General features: G+C 40.8%; 1 protein-coding gene across 1 annotated transcript in view; it reads left to right on the plus strand.

The window, feature by feature from the left end:
* erbb4b (erb-b2 receptor tyrosine kinase 4b) overlaps window positions 1-26,804 on the plus strand; it is a 279,720-nt gene that overhangs the window by 135,191 nt on the left and 117,725 nt on the right. Inside the window, exon 3 of the mRNA XM_079169947.1 lies at window positions 22,188-22,374. Coding sequence (XP_079026073.1) covers window positions 22,188-22,374 — 187 coding nt within the window. The remainder of the gene's footprint in view (window positions 1-22,187; window positions 22,375-26,804) is intronic.

The raw sequence follows: 26,804 nt of genomic DNA on the forward strand, positions 1-26,804 counted from the left end.
AGGGAAGTCTGTACTCGAGGTGAATCCACCTTAAGGCCTATGAGTCAGACTGTGATCTCCACTGTGTGGATTCCACTGCCACCTGTGAATCTCAGGATATATTTCCTTAATATCAATATTCCATTGCCAACGTCTCTTCTCCCACCTGCAACAGTCACCAAATGGATTGCTTGTCAGTGCGTGTGAGAAGGAAAAAGAGTGTGTGAGATACGGGGACAGCTGCGCCTGAAAATGAATGAGTCTCCGTTCTTTTGCAAGGAAAATAAGCAATGGATGATAGTCAGAGGTTGATGATGTGTCATGTTTCTGTAGGTTATTTAAGTTTTGCATGTGTATACTACATGTGTGTATTGTGTTATTGTGACAGATAGGAAATGGGATATCAAAACTCTTTGCCATACTGACATTCATTTTAAACCTACCCTTGCTCAAATTGATTGAAGCACTTGATTGTATCTGTGTGTGTGTGTTTGTAATCATAGGCAGGGTTAAAAGGTGTCTCCTTGTCTGACTGACATATACAATTTCCTGCTCTCTTTCCCACTTTTGGTCAGCCCATATCATTTTCTTCCCCTGTCTTTTGGAAAATGATCAGGACTGATCAGGACAATGGAATGAGAACAACAGAAATGCCCGCCATCCCTCAAATGAGCCAAAAGACGCTTGCACATTTGTATTGAACTGTAGCCCCGTGGAGGGCAATATGAAGAAAATCAGCAAAATAGACACACATCTAACCTGGCAGCTATGCTGACCTGTAAATATGCTTACTGTAAAAAATCTCTCCTGGATCATAGAATGCAGAAAACTGCTGCTGCACTTGGATGTGTTGAAACGTCCAAGCACATTTCTGTTCCCTTTTGGTAAATGAAATGTGCTTGTGTATACAATGACCCCATGTTTGATGTCACTACAAATGCAGGTGCAACATACTATAAATGAATGTTTTACTGTACATTTTTCAGTCATTTTCCCTTCATCGCGCCTTGTCCTTTTTATTTCATTTTAGTGCCTGTGTTTGTATGGAGCGTTTTTTCCTATCTTTATTCAAGAGCCTAGTTAATTTAAGAGAATTACTCTTTTTTTGATTTTCAGATTTTGTTATGCTTTCCTGCAAAAACCCTGTCCTTGCAATCAAATACTCCTTGTGTGGGCTTGGATTTGCTCTGCTTCTGCACAAACTGTATCGTTGTACTTGTCACAGATTTCTTGCGCTCCAGCTTAAGCCCTTTTCCTCACACTCAGGCTACTTCTGTGTGTTCATGAACTGCTCTCAGATTTCTCCTCTACTTCTCTCTGCCAGACATTTCCTCAGGTTTTGGCAACAAACCTCCTTGGTTATGTTTAGGAAAATGTCATGGTTTCGGTTTAGATAAATCCTTTCCAGAAGTTGGGATGTGGTGAATATCTGTGCCACAAACTGAAATTTGCTGCTGATCCAACTCCACTGTTGAGACAGGTGTAGCTATTATAGTAAAATAAAAAGTATGGTTGGTCTTTTCACTTCAAGCGTCATAAAGAAAGCAAGGGAAGTACATATAATTTAGCTTTTGAGCTCACAGAAGAAGCAGCCTGAGTGTGAGAAAAATGGCTGAAGCTGGAGTGCAAGAAATCAGTGCAAGCAACCACATATCTGGGGGCAAGCATACCGTTTCAGCAGAAGACAGTGAAGGAGGCAGTGGTAACGCCCTCCTTATATATATCATATTTCTTTATTAGAGGTATGAGATGCTTGTCTCCGTTGTACATTATTTCTAAGCTTTGTGGAAGCAATGCTGTGTTGAATTGTCTGGACAGAATATGATACTGTTGTCTCACCAAAATTGTCTTTCTGATGTTTGTAATTTGTTGGATGCAACTCCGTTAGAAGAACCTTTTTTTTAAAACCCACTGACTTTGAATAGACGGTGCAGGGGATGCATGGAACTTTCTCACCACAGTGAGCGACTGCACACACACACACACACACACACACACACACACACACACACACACACACACACACACACACACACACACCAGTGGCGATAGTACTTATCGTAACGGAGCAGTGCCAGACTGAATAGAGAGGCAGTGGAGAGGAGAAGCAGAACCGGGGTGTGACAATAGCCCACCCTGCTTCTCTGATCCCTTTCAAACTTCATATCTGCCTCTCTCTGCAGCTTCCCAAAAAAGGTGAATGATATAGACCCACTTCTCCGGAGGATCGAAATCAATTTCCACCCACTGCGACTTAAATGAGGGAGTCCTTTTCAAGAATGGCTGGCACTAAGGCTTAGATGGCTAGAGCACAATAGTTCCACTTGAACGAGACTCTTCCTCCTCATTTAGAATACCCAATTGATAACAGCACTTATGGAAAACAGACACCAGCAACGTCTAATCCTCTGACCACATTGTTTTAAGACCTCCATCGTGTGGTGAGTCTTTGCATAGGAATAAGGGACCTTGTGGCTTTGTCTTGCCTTGTCTGACTTGTGAGACTCTGTACCTGGTTGCTGTTTTAATATTATTTTCCATCTTTTCCATCTATTGTTCAAACTTTGTAAACTATAGTCTTCTTCACAACAGATGAGAAGCAAGTATTTGGTTTATTGCACAGGGGCGATTGTGGCTAAGTGGAGAGCAGGGCCGTCCTTCAATCAGAGGATCGGCGGTTTGATCTCCGGCTCTGGCGCCGCTAGTCGCATGTCGATGTGTCCTTGAGCAAGACACTTAACCCCCAAAAGAACTGCTCCCGTAACTGTGCCTACGGTGTATGAATCTGAATTGTATGTCGCTTAGCGTCTGCTAAATGATTGTAATGTAACAGTAGAGGCTGCTGTGTAGGGGATGAGGATCAGCTCTTTCATTCACATTTTTACCAGCTTAGCAGGGTTTGAAACTCACAACCTGCTCTTCAACCCACGTTGTGTCAGTGTATTGGACAGTTTGCCTACCTGGCATCAAGATCAGTACATGCCATTGTCTTTGTCACTATTTCTAACTCTCCCTTGCCTTGTCTGACAAAATTACTAATGTGATATTCCATCCCAAAATATCTCTTTATTTAAGTAATAAACACTTGGCGAGTAGTTTTTAAAGGTAGTTCCATCCTTTATGGAAGAACATAAAACCCCCTATTAAAACCACTTCTGCAGCACATGTAGTCCCAGTACGGTCAGGTCATATTTCTCTCATAATACTGTGATTCTCAGTTACTATTACCATGTGTAACTTGCGAGTGGCCGTTTACTTAGCACCTCCATTGGTCAGAAGAACTGCTCTGCCAGTCCAAAGCTTTTACCTCCCACAGCATAAAAGAGTCAAAGTGTGACTAAGTAGAAGTTGAAGTTGTCACACAATAAGTAAAGATAAAGAGTTACCGGTATCAGCAGTAGCATAACATTCACTATGTATATCACTCACACAATCGTTTTATTCTGTCGAAACTTGTGTTAGACTTCACTCATCCTCATGCTCCCATGCGCTCTGACTGCAGCAGGAAGTATCAGAACAGCAGACGTCCTTGCTGTGACGGGAACAAAACCCCAAAAAATACACAACAACAACACGTGATGATACAGCTCAATAATCAGCATTCAGACGAATGAGAATTCAGTGCTAGGCACCAAACACCACAAAATATATGACTTTGCTTTGAGTGCTCCCAAAAAGAGAAGGTATGGTTAAGGTTAGGCAAATCTCACTGATCTGGTTAATAAAAGCTATGATCGGAGCTGTACTCTCCCATCTCATCTCCATTTGCATTCAAATCCAGCCTGAAATGTGCTGAGCATCTTAACCGCCCAGGTTGTAGCTCCGGTCCTGACTGTGGACAAGAGCAACACACGATCTTCATGTTACCCGATTATCTCGTCTTATTTAGCCACAATCACTTCTGTCTTTCCTTCTTTCTTGCTTACTCCTTTTTTTTAGTAATTGTGGTTTACTTTTGCGTTTTCCATCCTCACTTCCTTTCTACCTCCAACGCCAGTCTAACTAGTCCGTGTTTGAATAAAAACTCATTAGGATTACATAGCCATTTAGCTAAGCGACACAGGGTGTAATTGTACCATCCATCAATTGCTGTGTAATAACACACTCGGAGGGAGCTAAATGTTGATTAGCCCTCAGCCAATTTCAGCAGTGGCTTTTGGGAATAAATAGCCAGAGGAGATCGGGCTGGGTGATGGGTGGCGAGTGGCTTCGGAGGGTGTTGCGGTCAGAGGCACTGACCCATGCAAGCCAAATTAACTTGGAAGGGATGAAAACAAAGTGGCAAAGCCAAGAAAAGTATCACTTTCTGTCCTTGGCTATTGGCCTTTTTGTCTTGTGCTGTCTAACAGTCACCCAGCCACACTCATTACACTGAATATGTTTACCATGCACAATGATTTGCACAATACGGGAGGATTTTTTGAAAAGGTTTGTAAAGGTAAGAAAATAAGGTTATTTTTCACATTTTGTTAAATCTGTCTACATCCACTTCAGGAGAAGATATAGCCATTAATCTTATAAACTGACAGAAAATCCCAGAAACATGTTTTGCCTTTTCGGAAAGACTGATGATAGAAAACCATAATGAGTTAGGATGGGAGAGGGGGCAGGACTTTGATCCCTCTACATTTCAAAACCTCTTTCACTCTTTCTAAATGTGTGCTTGCAATTATTCTGATTGGGGTATCTCTGCATTTCAGTAAATATGATTTATCATAGCTTCTATTTAAAATTCAGTTATATAAGACACTGGGAATTAATATGTCCTACTCTACATACTTGACACCTACCGTCAGGAATATCGTCAATACTCACACATTGATTCATCACATCAGGTTATTAGCTTTGTAAGCATACTTCATGCCAATGGTCATCTGTTGCTTTGTACATATAGGTCATAGAGTTCTACAGTCAACAGTGGTCCTTAGTGTGATGGCTGTATCAAATGAATACAGACATGCAATGCACTGTTGTTAAATCATTCCACTTGCTGGACAAAGCTTATACTTAACTTACTTCAAGCTTACATGAATTCAAAACTTACATTAACTTGTATTTCAAAGCTTATATTAACCTATTTTATTTTCTGGGGCTATACTCTAATGCCTCGAACGGAGTTGTACCGGTCGTGCAGATGCGTACACGGTTTCTTTCATACTACATTTGATGGTCCACGTTGGTCTGTGCGTTTCCCGATCCACACTCCATTCCAGTTGGTAGCAGTAATGTGCCATAACGTTCTTTGCCAGGAGGTCAATGCCATTCGGCTGTATTTGTATTCCTTTAAAGACTAATTATTTTAATTTGGGTAACGGTGGATCTCCTCACACAACCTGTCTTCAAAACAATCATCCACTTCCTATTTGCAAACCAGCTAGAGGTGCAGAGGTGGACCATCGTGGACACAGAAATATGATTTAGCCTTAAATCAGAGGTACTCTAATCTTTCACTTATGAGCTGAACTTTCTTATAATTCTCATTTGCATCCTCTTTTATCTTTTATTCTGTTTAATTTGTCTAAGTCAGTCACTCTTGAGTACTCCTGCATGCTTCACAGTTTCCTAGATCTCCTCAACAAGTCCTCTCCGTCTCTATATGTTCTATACAGCAGTAGCGAGTAATCCTTGCTTAGCTTGTTTAACAACATAATGGCTTTTGTTTTAGCTTCCGTCCCTTGGTGCACATTTTTTTATGTACATCCAGCCTTGCCCCATCGTCTTCTTCTTCTGTTGCGTTTTATGGCAATTGGCATCCATAAGTGTTGCATTACCACCATCTGCTGGAATGCCCCTTGCCCAGCCTATTCCGGCATTTTCATGGCATATGTGTTAAAAGCCATGCAACGGATATGTTCCTGAATATAGTTTATGCGCAGGTACTGAAAATCACTAGCTGTGCCTGAAAGGTCATCCCATTAATGTACCAGGTACTATGTTTGAAAGAGGCTCATGACCCATGCAACTCTATTGTTCTTACTCTCTGTATTCCAAAAGTATAGCCATGTCATCTAGGGAAGAATCACAAAAGAAACCGAAAAGCCTCCTATTGAAGCACGAGACATATTTCATAGAGGTCGTGGGGGAGTTTTTTTTGTTTTTGTTCTATTGGAATTTATTTTGAGTCTTCCTCCAAATAGATAAGAGAGCAACTTAATTGCTCAGTGAGTTGATCATACTGCTTTATGCAGATAATATCCCTTTGCCTGACAGTGACATAGTGTGAATAAAGGGCCAGCGAAATAAATGGGAAGTAGTAGAGCAATAGTTTATGGATAAAGAAACAGAACAAGGGATATAGAATTAGAGTCTCTTTTAGTAATTGCAGCTTTTACCATGACATGAATGCATTGCGGGGAGCTAACGGTGCCACCTCCATCCATGTGAGCCATCATATCTTTATCATTGTACGACGTCTACTGTAATTACATAGGCTTTTAGTCTAGATCTGTGCACTGCAACTGTCTGGGAGGCTCTAACTTTAACAGCTCTTTTATTAGCCTAGCATTTATGGGCGAGTTCTAAAAAGAGGATTAAGTAAGAGGAAGTAAGAGAAAGAGAACTAGTAAGTGTAATACTGGTCCCAGATGCTGCTATATCAAAGTTTAGGGCGATGTTAGTGGTAAGACTGATTGGACAGATCTTTTTACCACAATATCTGATCAAGCCCCTGAGTTGGCAAGCTGCTTCATGACACTGAATCCTAACTAGCTCCCTCTGCAGGTAAAGTTAGAACTTCCTTGTGGTCGAGACACAAAACTCCATGAGCTCGCATAGATTAATGTGAAGATCTCACATTGCATGAGCACAATTTGGACCACAAAGAATTACTGCCACAACTTCAGCTTCTGGTTGCGAATTAGTTAACTTCTTCGCCATGAAGTATTCTTAGTTGTTCATACAGGAGATGTCCATTAAAACGATTCAAATATTCATAAATTCTTTCTTGGGTAACGGCTCCCAACTTGCTCCCCCATGTCCCATCTCCTCAAAAATACACTCCCCAACACCCACATTACGGCTGTGTAGTCTGTTACAGCAGCTTCTGTCTCCTTAGGATAAAACAACATTGCAGAGAGAGCACATGATTACTTTTTTCTAACTTTGAAGCGGCTAACTTGACTTTTTTTAAACATGTCTTTTTTTTCCGAATAGGAAGAAAATGGGGAAAAATTGTACAAATGTAGATGGAATGGGTTTTGAAAAGAAAAGGTCCATTAAATGTGAAGTTTTGCAAGATCACTTTCTGAATGTGCAAGGACTTGATTATATTAAAGTGTGTCAGTTCCATGATCCAGGGCAAAGCCAACGGTATTGATAATGGTTGCACCTGTCCTGTGCCCATAAACGTCCTAAGAATAGAAGTCTGTAAATGATGTGATAACCAGAGTTGATGACCAGAGTTGCACTCACATGTGGCTCGTAGTATAAGGAAGGAAGTGTTGACCACACGGTGAAGATAAATGAGATCAAACCGAGCAGTTCAGGTGGTGTTATGATTTGATAACTCCTTGTATTTAGTATAAATTTGAATGTCTTTTTTTTGTGATCAAAAGGCAAGGTCACAACCTCAAAGGCACACATGAACACATTAATCCTGTCCGTTTCCAATTTGTTTACAACGATACATAATTGCAATAGTTTTATGTTGTTTTTTATTGGGGTTATGAGTGATACTGCTGAGAATTTTTTTCCCCACTGCCAGTATTAAGAGATCCTACATATCGGAGTTTTACTTGTGAAAACGCAATATGTCACATTTATTTTATTGCTGAATGGGATCTGCAAGCAACACTCAGAGAATCACATCATTTCAAAGTGTTCTACTCTAATTCCACCATAACACTTCAACAGCTTAATTAAACATGATTGTTATCTGGGTTTGTTTAATTCTAAGAAATGATGATGTTATGGCTGCCAACTAAAAAAACTATGGGCTGGATACAGCCACTCTGTGTGTGTGTGTGTGTGTGAGTGTGTGAGTGAGTGAGAGAGTGAGTGAGAGGGGGCAGCCAAGTAGGTCAGAAAACGGATTCCTTGGTTCCCTGTGGGAAGAGCAAGACCTTTATCTTCAATTTCAGAGATTTCCTCTGTGGTCAGAATAAGAGGCCACACCACCTATTTCTTTTCTACTCCTACACTTTTTTTTATTGGGCCATCGCTTAACTCAGAAGAACTAAGGAGGGCATTTATAAGCAATTTTTTGGTGGAAGCATTGTCTAGCCTGTAGCATTATTTGCCCGTCTACTCGCGCTGCCTTGAGCAACATTGATTTAAAATGTTTTTGTCTGTTGTTTGGGCCATGATATTTTGGATGGCAACTGCTTTCTGCCATTCATTTTGTACTTACACAAAGAGGCCATAGAAAGTAAACGTTAACCGATCATTGGCTTTTGTCTTGATCTCATATTGATGTATAATCAGTTTATTTATATTTCCCATACATGATAACCGTATGATAAGCACCCTGCTGAGTGATTGAGTTTGTGAGTAAGTTACATCCCAGTTCCATGAACTGCTTATCATCTAAAATAATCCTTTCACTTTCTATATATTTACTTGGTAAGTGCGTACAGAATGACAGCTCTCCAGCAGCATGAATTCTGTAATTACTTCAGGTCTTGTGTTTGCAATTCCCACACAAAAATCAGCTTAGTCCATAGAACGTTGCAAAATACATATATATCAAGTATATTTTTTTAGACTTGAACACTTGAACCCAGCTATACACCTACTTTTTATACTCACAAATAATCCCATGTAATTTTTGCCCGGAGTGCAAAAGAAGGGAGATATATCAATTCCCAGACTAAAACCTCACCTTAACACGGCCACTGCTCCTGCTTCTCCTGTCCGCCTAAATTTATTGAGTCACGAGGCCCATCAACCTTTATTAGCTAATAATGCTGTTAGGACCATTAAATGTGGCCGAAGCGCCCCCACAGCAACACTTAACAGCCTCACTGGGGCACTAGTGGAGGACTGAAGTAACAGGACTGCTGTGTGACAACCCCCCTTGCTCCGAAGTGTCTGGCTAGACTTCTAATTTGCAAGGACCAGTTTAGAACTCCCAGAGGGTGATTGGTATGTCACAATCCAGAAAAAAAGCAAAAATGACTCCTGGTGAAACATCATTTGCTAAAATAATTTAAAGTCTTTTTTATTTATTTTTTTTGCTTTATTTTGGTTTTGTAGAGGCACCGATATCAGATATAGGAATATATATATATATATATATATATATATATATATATATATATATATATATATATATATATATATATATATATATATATAAAGATATAATGATTTGTTTTTGCCAAGTTGCTGGTGCACAATTTATTATTTCAATTAAAAATATTTTGGTAAATGTGTCTCTATGTATCTATTTTTTATATTTGGTTTTACTAGTTGGGAAAGTAATGAATAAGTTGAGACTGATTTGCCTTGAAAATAAAAAAAAGGTCCCAGTTACATCCAACCAGTAAGGCATACAGTTCATTAATTAAAGACTGGGATCTGATCGGTGTTCGATATAGGCCAATACCCAATGCCCAGGTATTGGTATTCGGGACTGAAGAAGTCCAATCACTGCAATCATATACATTTCTTTTAAAGATTTTACAGTTTGCTTATCGTTTATGTTTGGTTGAAGTTAAGGTCCAATATTGCACTATTTTCATGTTGTAAACCTCTAAGAATAAAGATTTTGACCCACTGAAATATAGATGTGATTGAAATCTTGAATTAGCACTGTCGCGCACGTTCAGGGATAACTTCCAGCTGGAACGCCCTGAAGGTTTTTCCCAAAGATGCCTGGACCCCAGTTTGAGAACGGATGTTTTCTATGTTTCTGTGTTAAAATACCCTGTCCAAATAGAAAGTAAATATGCCCCATAGAGATGAGACTGTATATGATTTAAGGCTCCTGCGGGGACTCTTTAGATTGCCGCACTGAAATATGCAGCGAAGGGCACAATGGAGTCGGGTTACTTCCAAGGCCGTGGGTGTTGTTTTTGTTGTCTTATGCTAGGTCCAAATTCTGAGAGAATGGTTAAGAGATGGCCGCCGTAGATCAAAGCAGAAATATAATCTGCTGTTAGGGAGAGAGAGCCCTCCATTTTATTTCTCTCCTTGCTCAGGGCTGAAAACAGACTGTTATTGAACTAAAAGTTGAAAAGAGAAAAGGAGTGTACAGTGTGTGCTTTCCACTTGTTTTGTAAGTACAAATGAAACACATGGCCTCTTTTGATGAGTCACATGGGCAGCTCCTTGAGATTTATTTTTATCCTGCGCAGTGAACACGAGGAGGCCAATCTGAGCCATTTACTAACCAAGTCTGTAGCCTTTTTTAATCCTTTTACGACACACAGGAGGAATACAATTCATCGCTCTTGTAGTTGATTAGGTGGTAATTTTACTGTTGATATCACAAATACAAATTGAGGGGTGGGTTTGTTAGTGTTGTTGATGTCTCTTGAGGGGGAATCCATTCTGAACCAATCATCTTTAAGTGTCTCTGCTCAGTTAAAGTATGTTTGCCTCAACAGTGAAGAGAAAATGAACACATGAGGTCTATTGTCTTCACTTCTCATTTCCAATAATCTGATAATAGCACTTAAAGCCAGAGAGCAGGATGGCAGCATAGTTCTTATGCGTATTACATAATCATGACGAGTTACATTCCGCTATACAGCACTGCGTTGGACACATTTGTTTCAAACACATATTAGATTTGTGTTTTCTTAATACATATTTTACATTAATTTAGCTGACAGCATCACAGAAATGCATGTTAACATGCAACTGAAAAATAACTAATCCATAGAGTATCAACGTAAAACACATCATATACATAAACATATCAAAACAAACAAGCAGCCATGTACAGTACAGCCTGACAGCAATCATACTGATTCAGTTGCTATGATCCTGCAAGGGGAACGGTGGCAGTATTGCAAAAGACTTCTGTCCACTACCTGTGTCTCTATATGGGATAATTTAATGATGCTTAATACCAATTTGTTTCAAACAGAGGCAAAACACCCAAATATATATATATAGGTATATATGTTGACTCTTTAGCATCTCAATCAGACGTGAAGAGGTTATTATTTATAGCCAGTTCATTCAAATATTAAAATGTGTGTAGAAGCTTGTTTCTCCTCTGCAAAACAGCTGCTGTGCAAATATGAGAAACATGGTTTTATATAACTGTAGTGATAATTTTGTATAACTTGGACATAATTCATTTGGCTCACCTTCTTAATGAATACATGGACATGACAAACGTTTGAATAGGCTGGGGTGTTACACATAAACACTGGAATCAGGACCATACCAACAACACAGTTTTATCACAGAATCATCACTTTCCTTCTGGAGCTGGATTCTCTTCTACCGCTGCTAGATAACTTTACAACACCAAAGGGATTTGGTTCCCAGGCCTGATTAAGGAGCTAACCGTGGGCTACATGGATCTAGGACTACCCCCAACCCCAACACCCTCCTCCACAGAAGTCAGCTCATAGTAGGGGAGCGTGGGGAAGTGATTACTCTCGGATTAAGACTTGCCTCGTCGCCGATGTGTGCGGCATAATTGAATAATGGCTGCCTCATCCGAACAGTCCCAATGCAGACGGGCCTCCCAGCCTTGTCAGATCGGCACAATATTAACCATGACACGGGCGTAACCAGGCCGGTAATTAATGCACTGAATCAATTACAAATTAGTCCATTTGGAGAATTCCCCACAGGAGTCCACTCATTACCAGTGCTCTGATGGAGTCGCATGTTCTCCTCATGGGAAGGGGTGTCACTCCACTCTTCTCCTTTTTCTATCTGTCTTTATCTCTTTTGTTAAGTTAGGATACGGAAACCAAATGGAGGGTGAAATTGATGCTACCTGCTACTTGGCATTACATTGCAAATTAAATTGTCAGCTACACAACATTGGATTCTTGGTATTGTCCAACTCGAGTGTGAAGCTAATTGAAGCTAATGAATCTACCTTTAGAAGGTAGCTAATGAGTACCATTAATTGACATTGCTGCTACAACCAGGAAGACCCTGTAATGAATGGGTAACCTTCAAACATAGCATTAAAAGGAGTTTTCCAGTTGGAGTATCGATCTTGGCCTTTACTGACCATTTGCGTTTATTTTCTTTCACAAAACATGCAATGCTATAAACATTCATATATTTTTTCTAGAAATTACACATTTGTATGTTTCCTCCAAAGTGTTAAGAATATTATTTTGCAGTTGTGTTGGAGATCATCATCGGCTGATGCACTGTTTCTGTCCACAGGAGCCTAAATAGATATGGATCAACTGCAGGGGACAAATTACAGGAATTAATCAAGAATATCTTAGCTAAACTGGTATTGATGAGGGTGGTAGTGAGAAGAATACGGCCTTCTCTCTTCACTCTGATATTAATGGCTCTCATATTGTAAGGTGAACACCACACTATTCATTTTCATGCCAAAGGTGAAAGTCAGTCTTAATGACAGAGTGCTTTCTAGCTCAATTCAGGTGCTGTCACAGATGAGAGCTGCCATTATGTGAGCCAATGAGAGAAAGTACGTGTGTGTGTGTGTGTGTGTGTGTGGTTTACATTTGCCTGCCCATAAGTCCTTGGAAGGCAAGGAGCAATAGTTTTTACTGTGTACATTTTTAACCCAAATCATTTGACTGGATTTGTTAAAACCATTTTTCAAATATACGTAATATATTTCACAAGGATAGCAAAGTCATCCTAGAATTTCAAGGGAGGAATCTGATTAAGAGCAATAAATGCAGTGCCAGACTAACGTGCCACTTTATGGCGCTACCCTCATGCATCAGCGTCGATGACTGATGGTCTTGAGCAAAATTAAAGTTTTGCCAGAAATGAGAGTTAATCCTGTGACCACTTTTAGTAGATGGGAGTCACAATTGGATTTTTATAACAAAACTAAGATATGTCCAATTCAGACAGAGAGTGGCTTGTGATGTGAGTTCAATTCACAGTCCAGTGATTAAATGAGTTTGAGGGACAGAAAAAAGGAACACTTGCTGAGCTCATTTGGTTCACTGTGTTTCCACTCAAAATGTTTGCATTCTGACATGTGATTGATAGTTCCTGAGATTAATTAACCTAAACAGCCTGACCATTAATGAAAGCCTTCAACATTTGTCAAAAGTTCTTTGATTTTATTTCAATGTCCAGATGGATTCTTGAGTTGCTTCTCATTTTATTAATCACATTAGCCCTAAATTACATCTCAGCAACTTGTTAAAACCACTAAAGAACCAAACCAACACAGAGTTCAACGAGTTTATAAATGCTAGAAGAGCATCAACAACCAACTTAACAACAAACTGGTGAGGGAACTTCTTCAAAGACAACCCAAAGGCAGTAAAACAGAAGAAAAAGCAGTCTACATTGGAGTTAGTTGAAAGCTTGGTGCGTCTCATAAGGTGATTCGGTGCATGGTATCAGATACAGAAGGGCACTGACCAAGTGTTGTTATTTGACGAGTTGGATAAAGGCAAAGATCAATACTTCAATCCGTAGCCTGTCCTCAGTTGATTGTCAGCTAGGGTCGTTTGGCCCAGATGCAAATTGAATTAAGAAATAAGCTCACAGCTACTCATTGGTTATGGTGGCATGATTTTGCTTTTGTTTTATGCTTTTCAGTGTCTCAGTTATAGTCCCATGTAGGTTTAGGAGATATGACGAGATATTGTAGTTAATCACAATATCGTTTGGCCACAATAATGGTCTCTGTCTGGGGAGAGGGGGATGTGGTATGTGTCCTCTGATGGAGGGCAGACACATCAACCTCTTCGAGCTACAGGCAGTGTTTTTAGTCATTCAGCACTTCAGGCTCCCCACTGGAGAGTGTCGAGAGGTGGACCCTACCAGGGGAATGTATTGATGCAATTTTAATGTCCATTTTGTCAAATAATAAGTGAACCAAATATAATGAATAAATCATGCTTTTAAAATGTTCTGTTCTGTTAGCAAGTATTTTTTTACTCCCTGTAGGAAGTCAGAATGTAAGACCGATTGCTGATAGCAGCCATTATAGTGCCTACTAATACCAACATGAAGGAGAGTGCTTTTGCACTTCAAGCTGTGTTTCCACCTCATGTGGGGGGCAGGGAGGCAACGTTACTTTTGCTTTGCCCAGTTTGTGCATTGGGACTCCTGATCCCCATCAGACGTCCTATATCTTGGACATGGTGGGCTCCTTCCCAGAAGGTAGGATCTGTGTAAGCCGTGTTGCATCTGACCCCCTCTCTGGGAATTATACAACATATTCTCATGCTCCTTGATGACACGGAGAATTCGGTTTGCAGGATGTCTACTGCTTTTTTATATTTTTTTACACCCGCAAGGCTAGGCCATGGCTGTTCCCAGATCAGTTGCGTACTAACTGGGTTGGCTGGGCCCACTTTACTTCTTCGCTTTGGCAGTCTCAGTAATGTAGGGTAAAGGGCTGCGGCGACTAACCTTAAAGTGGTCAGGATCAGTGTGGCTGGGTCATGGGTTATGTAGGGACAGGGCATGCTGGGTTATGTAGGGACAGGGCATGCTGTCACATACACTCACATACACACACCTTCTGTGCTGTCCTACTACACTTGAGCCATCTCCTAATAAGCTCATTATGACGCCACAGCTATGGTTATTTGTTTCTATTGGTGTAATAATACACGTATTCGTATTAAAAATTCAGCTAGGTAAAAAAGAAAGAATCTACACCAAGCAAAACGCTAAAAATGTCATAACTTCTCTTACATATGTTTCAACCTGAACTCTTACTAAATACTAACATCTGCTAGCTAGCTTTCTGTTTGGAAAAAGTCACGCTGGCCCACTGACCAATCACGGCGCACGTTAATGCAGACGTACGTGCAGGCTACCTGGGTACCACTGGCACGTCAAAGAATACGCCCAACATGTCAAACTAAAGATCTGATTGGTTGAAGACGATGACAATCAACAATATCGTCCCTGTATACTTTAACCTAGAGGACCTCGGGCCTCTTTCCTTACCGGAGAAATAGGGGCTGAATCTGATTGGATAAAAGCTCTCCTTGAAACAAGCTGTGCTGGAAGCAGCGCTGCAGGCTGGAAGCAGAGCAACTGAGGAAGACAGGAGCTGAGAAAATAAGCTAATGGGAAAAAAATTATAATACATGTATTGTATTTGTGAAAAATTATAAGATAGCTATAACTTTGTGATTCTGTTTAGGCCAGCAGAGAAGGCTTAGCAGGCCCTGACGGCCCACCACTGACACACACATACACACACACAGCCCTTGTCGATAAAAGTTACATATTAATTGATGAAGGGATGTCATGATACTAGCTATTTTGTTTTTACAGAAATAAAAAAAATACGAGGAAATTGATTGTATTTGTTTGCATATATTGTTAAATAGGTGTACAATATGACCTATATGATCTAAAAGGGTTAAAGAAGCATTTTCAATTATACCACGACTTTAACAATCTAAGGTTACAAGACAGAGATGGTTTAGGGTTGAAAAGAAAGAAGTAAGTGAAAACAATAGACCGAACAATGAAGAGCAAGAGAGCCAAGATACATGCGTTTTCTTAATTACTGTTTTAGTAAATCAATAGTAGTTGTGCCATGCTTCATTGTCTGGGCTGTGGCGGAAAGAGAGGAGCTATACAGTCTAAGAGGCATCAGGCAGGAAATGCTGGCGAAAAATCCTCTTCATACAACCTCCGATCACCAAACACCCACCCGCTGCTCGCCCACCACCACCACCCATTCTTCATATCTGTATAATCACACTTCTTACCTTCAATTTACAAAGCAGAGTTAGAGGCTTCACAGACAATCTCCCCTCTCTTCTTTTTCAGTTCTGTGACTGCAGGCATCGCTGCTCATCAGAAACATTACCTGACAAAAGATACTCATTATATTCATTTTCAACATGATCACATTGAATATTTACTTGAGTGTGCATGTGTGTGTTTGTGTGACTGCAGACTCATTTTGCATGGGACCACATACTAAGTACATACACTCAGATGTTCAGGAATGGAGTGGGATTCCCATCCAAAATAAATCTAAAGTAAGATACAGTAACACATGACAATGTTACTAAATTACTAAAAAATAAAATAAATTTGAGTGTTAACCAGGATCATGTGATTTCCCTCCATCTCCTGTAAATAGGGCCTTGAACAAATAATATTATATAACCGCTTTCCACGTGTTCTTTCTCTATCTGAACTGAAATGAGGAACGACATGAAATTAGGTTTTTCTGTTTTTTTGTCACCTCTGTCCACTCACATGATTCTTTCCCGATTCAGCCATCGTGGTGTTTCTGTCAATGATGCATGCACCTTACAGGGTTTTCTTGTCATCGTGCTTGACAAGTAGACTGTCAAAACCAATGACAGTCAAGCATGAACTGAACGCCTCTGCGTACATGACATACACACTCTGAACAGGGACTTCTCAAAGTCACCCATTCTTGCCAATCTCACTTATAAGTCACAGCCACTCCAAATCAAACAAAAGACAAAAAGTCACTTTAATTTAAAGTAACATATGTAAGATAAATCCTGATCCTTTGCTTTTTCTTGTTTTATGCATTATATACCTCTGTTCTTGTCAGTTGTTGCCGTATGCACATATTAATCAACTGGAGTTTCTTTTCTTCCCTTATAATAATCAAAGGGAATGTTTGCCTCAGTGAAATCCTCAGTGAAATCCTTGAGCACAAGTGTTACTAGAAAGCAGCTGGCACTGACCCCCGGTAGAGGCGAGGGAAGAACATGGAATGCCAACAGAGCGCTTTCAAATCTTTCATATTGCTTGTTCTTTTTTTTTGCATTTGTTACCACAGTCAACACAAAACTGCCTAATCTCACATGAGGATTCCTTTGTATAGCCACACAAACAAACACACGTACGCACACAGATTTGTTTCATGAGAGCATAAGAGGTGTGATGTAAGAAACAGAAGGGATAGTTTCTCTTCATCTTCAAAGATGAGTCATCATAATAATCTTGTCCAAGCAATAAAACACATACAAACACACACACACACACACACACACACACACACACACACACACACACACACACACACACACCTACACACACACACACACACACACACACACACATACATCAAAGGCAGCATCAACTGCAGGTGTTTGGAGTGGCTTGTATTGGGTTTGAGGCACTCCAGAGGGATTGAGGTGTTACCAGGCTGGGAGGTGACTGTTTGCAGGGCTGTAGGTGGACGACTTACAGCAAAGCATGGCAACACCGTTGCTGTGAGTTTGAACTTGAAGAAAGTACTCACGAATTCCACCAGGAACGCCTCTCTTACTGTGAAACATTGCACTTGTGCAGTGTTAATATGCACAAGTGCACAGAACTGACTTTGTGAGTGACATGAATGAGTTATTCACAACGGAGGGTTAACACTCATTTATGGAAATGAATGTCAGATATTAATGTCAAAACCGTAATGAAGCCTTCACTTTTCAAAATGGGAAAATGACCAGCAATATATCCAGTAGGTTGTCGCTTACATTGAGGATGAGCTCCCGGGAAAACTCCTGGGGCTTTTCTCACTTACACTTGTAGACACTCCATCCGGATTCTGTGTCTGTTTACGGATGTGGATGTGAGCTCAGGCAGCGGGTTTAGAGAAGCGTTATGGAAATCGAGGATGAGGACTTAGTGATGCAAGGCAGACCTTAAGCCCTCCCAGTGCACTCCTGTGAATCAGACTTCAATGACCGCAGCCCTGTGGAGCACATCGCTACGCCTCAATATGTATGGAAATGAGAGGGAATCATGCTAACGTGTGTTCAGTCTCTTCAAACATGCTAATGGTGTCATTACACTTTCAGCCCTGCATCACCTCTCCCAACGGCTCACCCCTCTTCAGACCCTTTCCTGTCTCTTTTCCTGACCTGGAACACGTGTGGTTTTAATTACGCATTGAAATATACGTTGACCCAGTCCGATCCACTTGACTGAGCTCCTCCTCCTGCAGTGTGTGTTCCACCCTCTCTGTCTCCCTTATCCTTTTTTTTTTTTTTTTTTTTATCCTTTCTGCCTTCCTCCTTCACTAACTCTACCTCCAAAACCTCCCTCCCTCCCTCTCCTCTCCTTTTAGAAGTTGGGGATTGAAGGACTCGATTTCAAAACCACACACGTCTCGGTGACTCAAGTGAGGGGTTTGTTCCGCTGCCACACTTCCGTTCACAAATGCTCTGGCTTGGAGAGGAGGGAGGAGGGAGAAATCCCTGTTAATCTAGTGAATCTGTCTCTCTCTCTCTCTCTCTCTCCGTCTCTTTTGTTCACTGTTACTGGGACTCTGGGATGTTGATCACTTGGCAGACATGCAGGGTATGTGTTTGTGAGTTGCGAGGTCTCTACACAGTTAAGTCGACATGTAGTGAAGATGTCTAACATCCCATTCTACAAGATTAGTTTAAAAAAAAAGAGACTACATATTCACCGAAGGGATTGTGGAGGATGAACAATTTGCACCTTCCTGTTTAAATCTGGAGTCAAAGTGCCATAAGAGATGACCATGTTGACATGAAATACTGAACTGAAAAAGAGGACAAAGTGTTGAATTTCAGCAAGGTGAGGCAGGTTTCCTGTCACATGTACCCCATACACCTGTATCAAGATAGTTGAAGAGCTATTTTTACTGCGAGAAATCCAGGACAAAAATGTGTCATGTTATCTTTAGCAGGTAATTTATTGCTCTAATTGCACTGTAGCTAAATAGAAGAGGTCACTCAAACGACTCAGGAATAAAATGAGTGCAAACACACACACATATTCACATAAAAATGAAATATGCTATTATGTCAGCACCTGTACCAAACTGTATTTTTCTTACGGGTCTTTTCTCCAGGTGCCTGTTTCCCTGAAGTGGACATACGGTGCACTTGGCCTGCACCCGTGGTGTTGCTGGGCTTGTTTTGTTGATCTGTGTTTAATGAAAGTGACCACGCAGAGCAGATTTGGCCATTAGCTCAGCAAGGGCCCGTAATCACTACAAATCGTTTCCCTTTTTTCATGCAGTTCATTATTGAACAAACAATCTGTGGGGAGAAAAGTGTGTGTACCTGCCATCTTCTTTCTCCCTTGTTTTATTTCCCTCTGCAAGGCTGCACTTTGGAAAGTATTGATTTGGTGGCTTGAAAATAACAAACCGGCAAGCTTGCGAGCGGGGTAATAAACAGGCTCGGAAAAAGAAGTGAAAAAAGCACATATGAAGTGTGTGCCCTGAAATAATAATCAGCTACTGTAGATGCTCATATTCAGTCAACCAGAGTTTATACCTCTTAGTGCTGTGTGCCACCCTCCACCTTTTGGTAGCAAGAAAAAGTACCTGCATCATTGGGAGGGAGGATACCGGTGGTTTATTGCACAGTGCGCAGGGCAATGCCACTGGACTACATAGACTTTGGAGCGATGTGGTTGAGGAACAGGGTTGAAAAGACCTCTTAAACCCCCAGCAGGGTGAATGTGAGTCATCCAACAGACTTCATCTCTTGGCTAGTAAAATAACGTCAAAGTGTTAAGTATGGCCTTGACTGTCTAACGCTGTGTTCACACTGATGGTACGACAGAGTACAACATCGGAGCTCAATATATTCTACACTTGTGCATGCAGACATAAACATAGACAAATGGACATGCATCAACTTTTGCTCCCTAGAGCCCACCATTATCCTTGATCTTCTTTTCCAAATAGTTTCTAAACCAATAAACACATGAGCATACACAAACTGAATACAAATTCCCCATCTCTCCTTCACGTTGACACACACAGACTCTCCAGACTATGGCCCGTCTGTTTCTATTAATGGTAATCAGCAGGGTAATGATGACGGAGCTGTGGCCGTGGCTTACTTACTGGTGGCTGATGGCCATGCTCTCTGACAGCTGTCAGCCGCCATGACTACGCTGCCAGGGCCCTCCTTAGGAATTATTTCAGCTCAGCACATCAGCTGCAACAGCACTTCACACACAGACTTGTTGATTATCAGCATCAGCGGGGCCGTCGCGGAAAGACTTCTCTGGCCGCCTGTCTGCCAATGACAGCCACCATGATGGTGGATGGGAGAAAGAGGACACGGCTTGTCACTTTGATTCATGCAACAGCAGCTCCAACTGGGTGGCTCCGCGCCAAAGTCTCGACAGTCGTTATATCCCCTCCTAAATGACATTTAAAGTGTAAAGCAACGGCTGTCCTTGTGGCTCAGTCACCCCAGGCCGAGCCCTGGACATGAGCGTTTTGCATTGAGGTCACAAACCCCGGAGCGAGTTCTCCTCACTCGGATGCTCTAACTCAACTTGCTGGCATTATTGAAACTGTGAAAAGTGACCTTGAAGATAGATGTTGTCAATGATCTGATGTACGCCTGACTTTCCTTCTTCTTTTTTTTTTTCATCCGCGTCTGTTTGTTTTGATTGTTTCTTGATTATTACCTGATGCGTCCTCTCTATGCCACTCGTTGCATGCAAATATATATCTGTTTCGTCCATTCATTTTAAATCTTAACGTGACACAATTAATTACCTTCGCTATTAAAATAAGACATTCAGAAGCAGTGAAGTGTAGGAGAATAAATCTTGGGATTTGTTTGGTGAATAACTAAATTCAAATGTTTCACTTAACAGCCTTGAAATATTGTTTCTGCATTTGTATATATTTTCAAACTACATAAGCAACATGCTTGAATACAGCTTGTACAAGCATAGAAGATACTACTAAGTAACTCAAATGATAGGTGCAACTGACCAAACCATTTAAACTGCACAATGCAGCAAATGTATATATTTTTATTTCCAGGTCTAACAGTTTTCAGTTTTTGGCGAATGCAATTTGTGACATGGCTCTGCTGGTTCTTCATCCAAGCTATACAAATGTGAAAGACAGTGTGGAACTGTGGGTTGTATCCAGTTGTTGGATCCTATTGTTGCTACGAGAGGTGGCACAGGAAAAACAGTTCATATAGGAACCTTGCTGAAGTTATGTATAGAGGGAAATATATCTGAAAAGTTATATATTTCTTTCTGTGAACATAAGGTAAGTCATTAAATGCATTGCTTGATTGTCAATGGCAACTTCTAACAGAATAGGGAATACAGAATATATTAAGTAAAAAGAACAATTGCAGTCAGACAACAGTTTACCCGAAATTGTGCACTGCTGGATGGACTCATCGTTTAGGAGGAGCAGTATATTCCTGCATATAAGGTGGAATAGTATATTTCTGCATGGGCAGATGGACGCTTATATTAAGGGCATTCATACTTTTGTTCACTTCAACTTTCAGATGCCAGACCAGATTTTTTTAAGGTACATTATTCTAAAGGTCTTTGCTACACAAACTCTTCACACCGGCAGTGATGCATATTTGCGAAGGTTGTGACACTTTTCCAATAAAAGGTTTGCGCAGGCAGAGGAACAACTACTGGGATCCTATTGACCCAGAGCAGCATCTATAGCAGTCTGTCAGAGTCTAAGCTCCTGGAAGCTATTTCACTGAGTTTCCTTTCAGCGCAATGCTCTGAGTGAATTTGATCTTCGTTGCCTCGTAATATTCGGGTACGGTGATAGTACGGACAAAATGTATGGCAAAAACAACATTTATAAAAAAGAATATATTGATGTGTGTATTAATCGCACCAATTAAAACGCCACAGGTGTGTAAAGGCTTGAAACAACCTGTTATCAGCAAAACACATATTGTTATAAGAACGTAAACCAGCTGGAATCAGAGAGATTCAGTAGATTTGTTTTACAAGTGTACAACAAGATCCATCTAGATGTAATAAAATCTTGGGAGGTAGACTCTAAAGCTCTGTTCAACATATACTCGTACAGTGGTGTATTGTTGGCTGAAAACAATGTTGGTGAAACCCTGAGTTCCTAGGACTCAGGCATTGGAGAATAAAAAAAAGACGTGGGGTCCTCAAGGTCTGCACGCCGGCACTACCGTTTTACAAACTACCCCTTAGCCTTGTACTAGCTTACATGCTTGAAACCATAATTTTGATCCACCAACAGAAATATAGATTTTTTTCCATGTCTTTCACGTACTGTAACACATCATTTGAACTGTTTTTTACATATGCAACAGTATTATAACCCACACTAACACCTCCCATCGTAACTTTGTCCACAGTCTATCCGAGAAGTGACGGGCTACGTGTTGGTGGCACTGAACCAGTTTGACTACCTCCCTTTGGAGAACTTGAGAATCATCCGAGGAACCAAGCTCTACGAGGACCGCTACTCCCTTGCAATCTTCCTCAACTACCGACGTGATGGAAACTTTGGCCTGCGCCAGCTCGGTCTGAAAAACCTCACAGGTGTGTGCATTTTTTTTTTCTGGTTGCTCACATTTTGTCTGTGCTGTGTGTCTTGTTGTGGGTATTTTGTGAGTATAATGAGTGCCTTTTGATCAAAGACGTGGCCTGTTAGTCAATGATGATGCAACTTCACCATGAGTTCAATCTTAAAAAAAGCTTGTTTTTATCTGAGATCAAACATTTAACATTCTATATTTCCATGCCTCCAGGAGTGTGTGTGTGTATTTTTACCCTTCCATTCACCATCGACTGGGACTTTCGCTGACAGGTTAACAGGGCAGCTGATGAACTGTTTTCACTCCTGAGCCTGACATTTTGACCAAATGAACATCATTCTGGAACTTGAACTAGTTAGGGCTGATGCTTATTAGGGTTTTGCTTTGTTTTTAGTTTTTTTGCAGTGAGGCAAACTGCCCAGCATGAGCAAAAGAATCTGCTCTCAACATTATATGTAATGTTATTTTTGAAATTATTGTTGAGTTGGAAACAGTCCTATAGCAAATAGAAGCAATTCACACACCAATGTCAACTTGATAAAAGGGGAATAGCGGTTGATGGCCGAACGGAAACTGACTGATATTTTGAAAGCTATTTTTTCCACTTTGCTTTGAATGCTTCATCGACTCTTGCTTGAAACTTAATTATTCACTTCACTCACTTCATTACCTTGCTTCAAATTGCTGTCTTTGAGTTAATGACTCCAAAAAGGTTTTAACAGCTGAATTCAACTGTGATCAGATCCTTTTTTAGATGCCATTGTTACGCTGTTTACCCACTGCTTTTGAAACTATGCTGACAAGCAACAGTTATTTGTACTATTTCACATTGATCTACCAATAAGCCTGTAAGGATAGCCTGGTATTATTGAGAACAAAATCTACAAAGGGCATAACAGGGGGGTGCTTTCAGAAAATCTTTTACCAAAACACAAAAACAGTAAAACGCTGGTTGGACGGTACATTGCACAATTTAATGAATAAATTGGCCAATGTGCTGGTCGTTGTTTACAGGCTTCTATCACCTTCACACGGGAAGGAAATAAACGGACAGTCTTCCTCTTCTACTTCCCCCGAGTACCCTGCTGTTACCACAATTAATCCTCTCACACTAAGGGATATAACGCTGACTCTGGATGTTGTGAAAAGACGTTATCTCTTCTATTATTTCCACACATCGCTCCTGCTTACAGACAGTGTTTCTCGTCTGATTTACAACCCACTCTGCAATCGACCCAAGCCTGCTTCCTCAGAAGTTGGAGAAGACAGTGAATGTGATTGCTGATAAATAGCATAATAAGTAGGAAAACATTGTGTGGGTGGCGCTGCCTCTTTCTGAACAATGGATCCTTGTGCTGCTAGGTTTCCTTCAGGCGCCCTGACCCTGAGGTCAGTGAGAAATGAAGCTTCTGACTTGCAAAAAAAAAGATGTCAAGCTTTTTCCTATACAGGGCTAAGTGGGGCATGCTGAGGCCAGCTCATGATGTGTGCAACACAAGACCAGAGGTATTATTCACTCATTTAGAAGTTAAATCCAACCATACACATATTCTAAGTGATGAAGGGTGGAGAGAGAATCCATTGGTGTTTTGGCTGAATAACATTAAGTAGAAGTGTTATCATTAAGTTCTGGTCGGTTGTGTTATGTCCCACGGTGCAAACACTGCTCTGTTTTCTTCAATTCTCTTTTGCCCTTCAGTGCAAAGATAACATTAATTATTTCACTTATTATCTTTTACACATAGGCAAGCAGGACAAAAGAGTTTTGAATGATTTATTAGGGAGCGCCGCCAAAGTGCCATACATGTCCTCGTTGATGAGTGATGTCAGTAAATTGTGCTTTGAAATGATTTTTTATATATTTTTTTTAAATGTGAATGAGCTCCCAGTGCAATCACACCGGACTGATGGCACACAGTACACCGAAGCTTGTTTCCACCCAATGCTTCCGTTGAAGTTATTTCACACAAGGCATGAATAAGTTATATACAAGCATGATTACAAGTATGTCAAGAAGACACTGAGGCAACATGATGCAGACAATATCATCAATTTGCTCTATCATTTACAGGTTATCTCTGTATCGAGAGAGGACAATTCATTCTTAGACTAGTATTTATTTGGATTTGTGAGGAAGACGCCTCGCACTGCTCTTGTGTCTCTTCTGCTTCCAATCCTTCTTTCTAAATAATTCAATTGTCTCTCATTGTTCTCTTCAACTGTTCCTTCCTGGTGATCCCTCAGAGACGAAGGAAGCGACACAGCCTTCCATGACTGCATGCACAAGAAACAGTATGTGCTGTGTGTTATGTTCCATCTTGTATTCTTTCTTGCATGTTGCGCCATACTTAGGGAATTGCATTTGTCCGGCACCACGAGCAGCTTTTTTGCCAAGCCGGTCCTCTTCATCGTGGTGCCAAGTTGAAACCAGCGCCGAGGGAGCCGGGGCTGAACTCTGTGAGAAGCTGCTGTTTGATGTGCTATCCATGGCCTCGAGCCATGAAGTGGAGGGAAAGTTATGCACAACAGCCATGGTCTGAATCTGTTCATAACTCTGACTGAGTTCCACCCCAGTACTTCTCGTTCTTAATAGCAGAGTAACATTTGTTGTTGATGAAAAAATATTCTAATGAGATATTTGCAGATGTTCTCATATGTTGTTATTACTACAAACCAATCTCCAGTGCTCCCCTTGGTTCCTAATAACCAAGACCTGGGTCTCAAATCAGCTCCTAATTTTGCAGTTTAATTGTATCCAGCTGTTATTTCCTGGGGTCTTGTGTCAATTTATCTAATACCTAAGTGAGAGCATGAACTGTGAAGTGACGCGTGTAGCTCCTCCTTTCGGCTGCTCATTAATTGTTGCCGCATCGTGCATCATCATGTTGGCTTTCTCTCTCTTTTTGGGTCTGCTCAAATCTACCGCATTTTGTATGAGGCCCTAATTAAGTGCATTTCCTACCATAAGATTCCATTCTTTTTTCATCAGATTTCATTCTTTTTTTTCTTTTTAAATGTGTATACGCATGTAAATTTGGGTAGTTGGGGCTTTATAGGGTCAGTTCCAAAATGTTGGACTTATAAAACCTTAAATAACGTATCTACTTATGACAAAAAACTTGGAGAGTCTATCGTATCACAGATTTTTGCAAAGACGGTTCTGACAGTTAAACAAGCTCTTGCTGGGAGGTTGAAAAAGTAAATTGGGTCCCAGTTTGTTGTGTTGCAGATGTCATCATTCTACAGTGTACTGCTGAGGAAGGACATATGCCTAAACAATCAGATAGATCCACAACTGTACATCAAGCAGCACATTAAAACTCTTTCCTTCCGTCAGGTGCTTTAGTGAGTCCGAGGCTAGCTTTCTCATTCATTACAAGGCCTTTGATGTTGCTGTCACATTGGTCCATCGTTCCTCTGCCAGCAGCTCCCAGGAGAAGTGTAAAATGATCGATATTATCCATAAGGAACATATATAAGAGGATCAAATGTATTAACTACATAAAGGGCTAATCGAGGGAAGGCACAGTGAAAGACCCCTTCAGTGCTAAAACCCACCCGCATTTGTACTCGGGTCGAAATTGCCTTAGGATGAAATCAATTTGTCGCTAGTATATTGTAGCATTGCACTTATTGATTTTTCTGGTGCACTCTCGGCAAGCTGTGAATGGACTCTCTGGATCTGAGGGGACCGGAGGATGGAGTGGAAGAGGTCTCTGGCTGAGCAGGGATAGGACTCCCTCCGATGCACCTTTCAATCAAGCTTAGCCAAGTTATCCTCATGAATATGAAATATAAGGCACAGTCAAGCTGGGGAAAAGTCGAGGGATAGTGTGTGTCTGTGTGCACAGGGGTGTGTAGACATGAATAAGAAGTAGTAAAAGACCCTTTGCTTCTACGTGGAAAGTTTAGTTGTATTGTGTGTTTGATATTACTTGAATTTAATATGTTACATTGTGAGGACTCCCTTCCCACCTGAAGACAAAAAGCTGGTCACTGCAAGGTTACCCATTTTTTTACGGGTTTTTAAGACTGCAGGTTTAAATAAGTACTTTTTACCTGTTCTCCTAGAGCAAGGAAAAGGTTAAACAGAGCCGCCTCGTGACATTCGCAAAGTTCCTAATATGTACGCTGACTGCTTCCTGCTTAGGCAAACATTTTCAGCACTTCCGTGTGGATTCACATGAACCCCGGGCAGCTTCTGTGCTTTCACATGGTAATTACAGCCTGCTTCCCTGGCAAAATAATAACAGTCTCAATAAGGAGCACAACACAGATGAGCTTTCTGATTTAACACATTTACTGCCCCCCCCCCCCCCCCCCTCCTTTCCCTCATTTCATCCAGTATCTTTTTTTTTCAGATTTGTTTTGTGTTGTTGATTCATTTTTCTAACCACCCTACGCCTGCACTGCGTCTGTCCAAAATGAAGCATC

Source organism: Pholis gunnellus, assembly GCF_910591455.1.
Source record: "Pholis gunnellus genome assembly, chromosome: 12".
Classification (NCBI taxonomy): domain Eukaryota; kingdom Metazoa; phylum Chordata; class Actinopteri; order Perciformes; family Pholidae; genus Pholis; species Pholis gunnellus.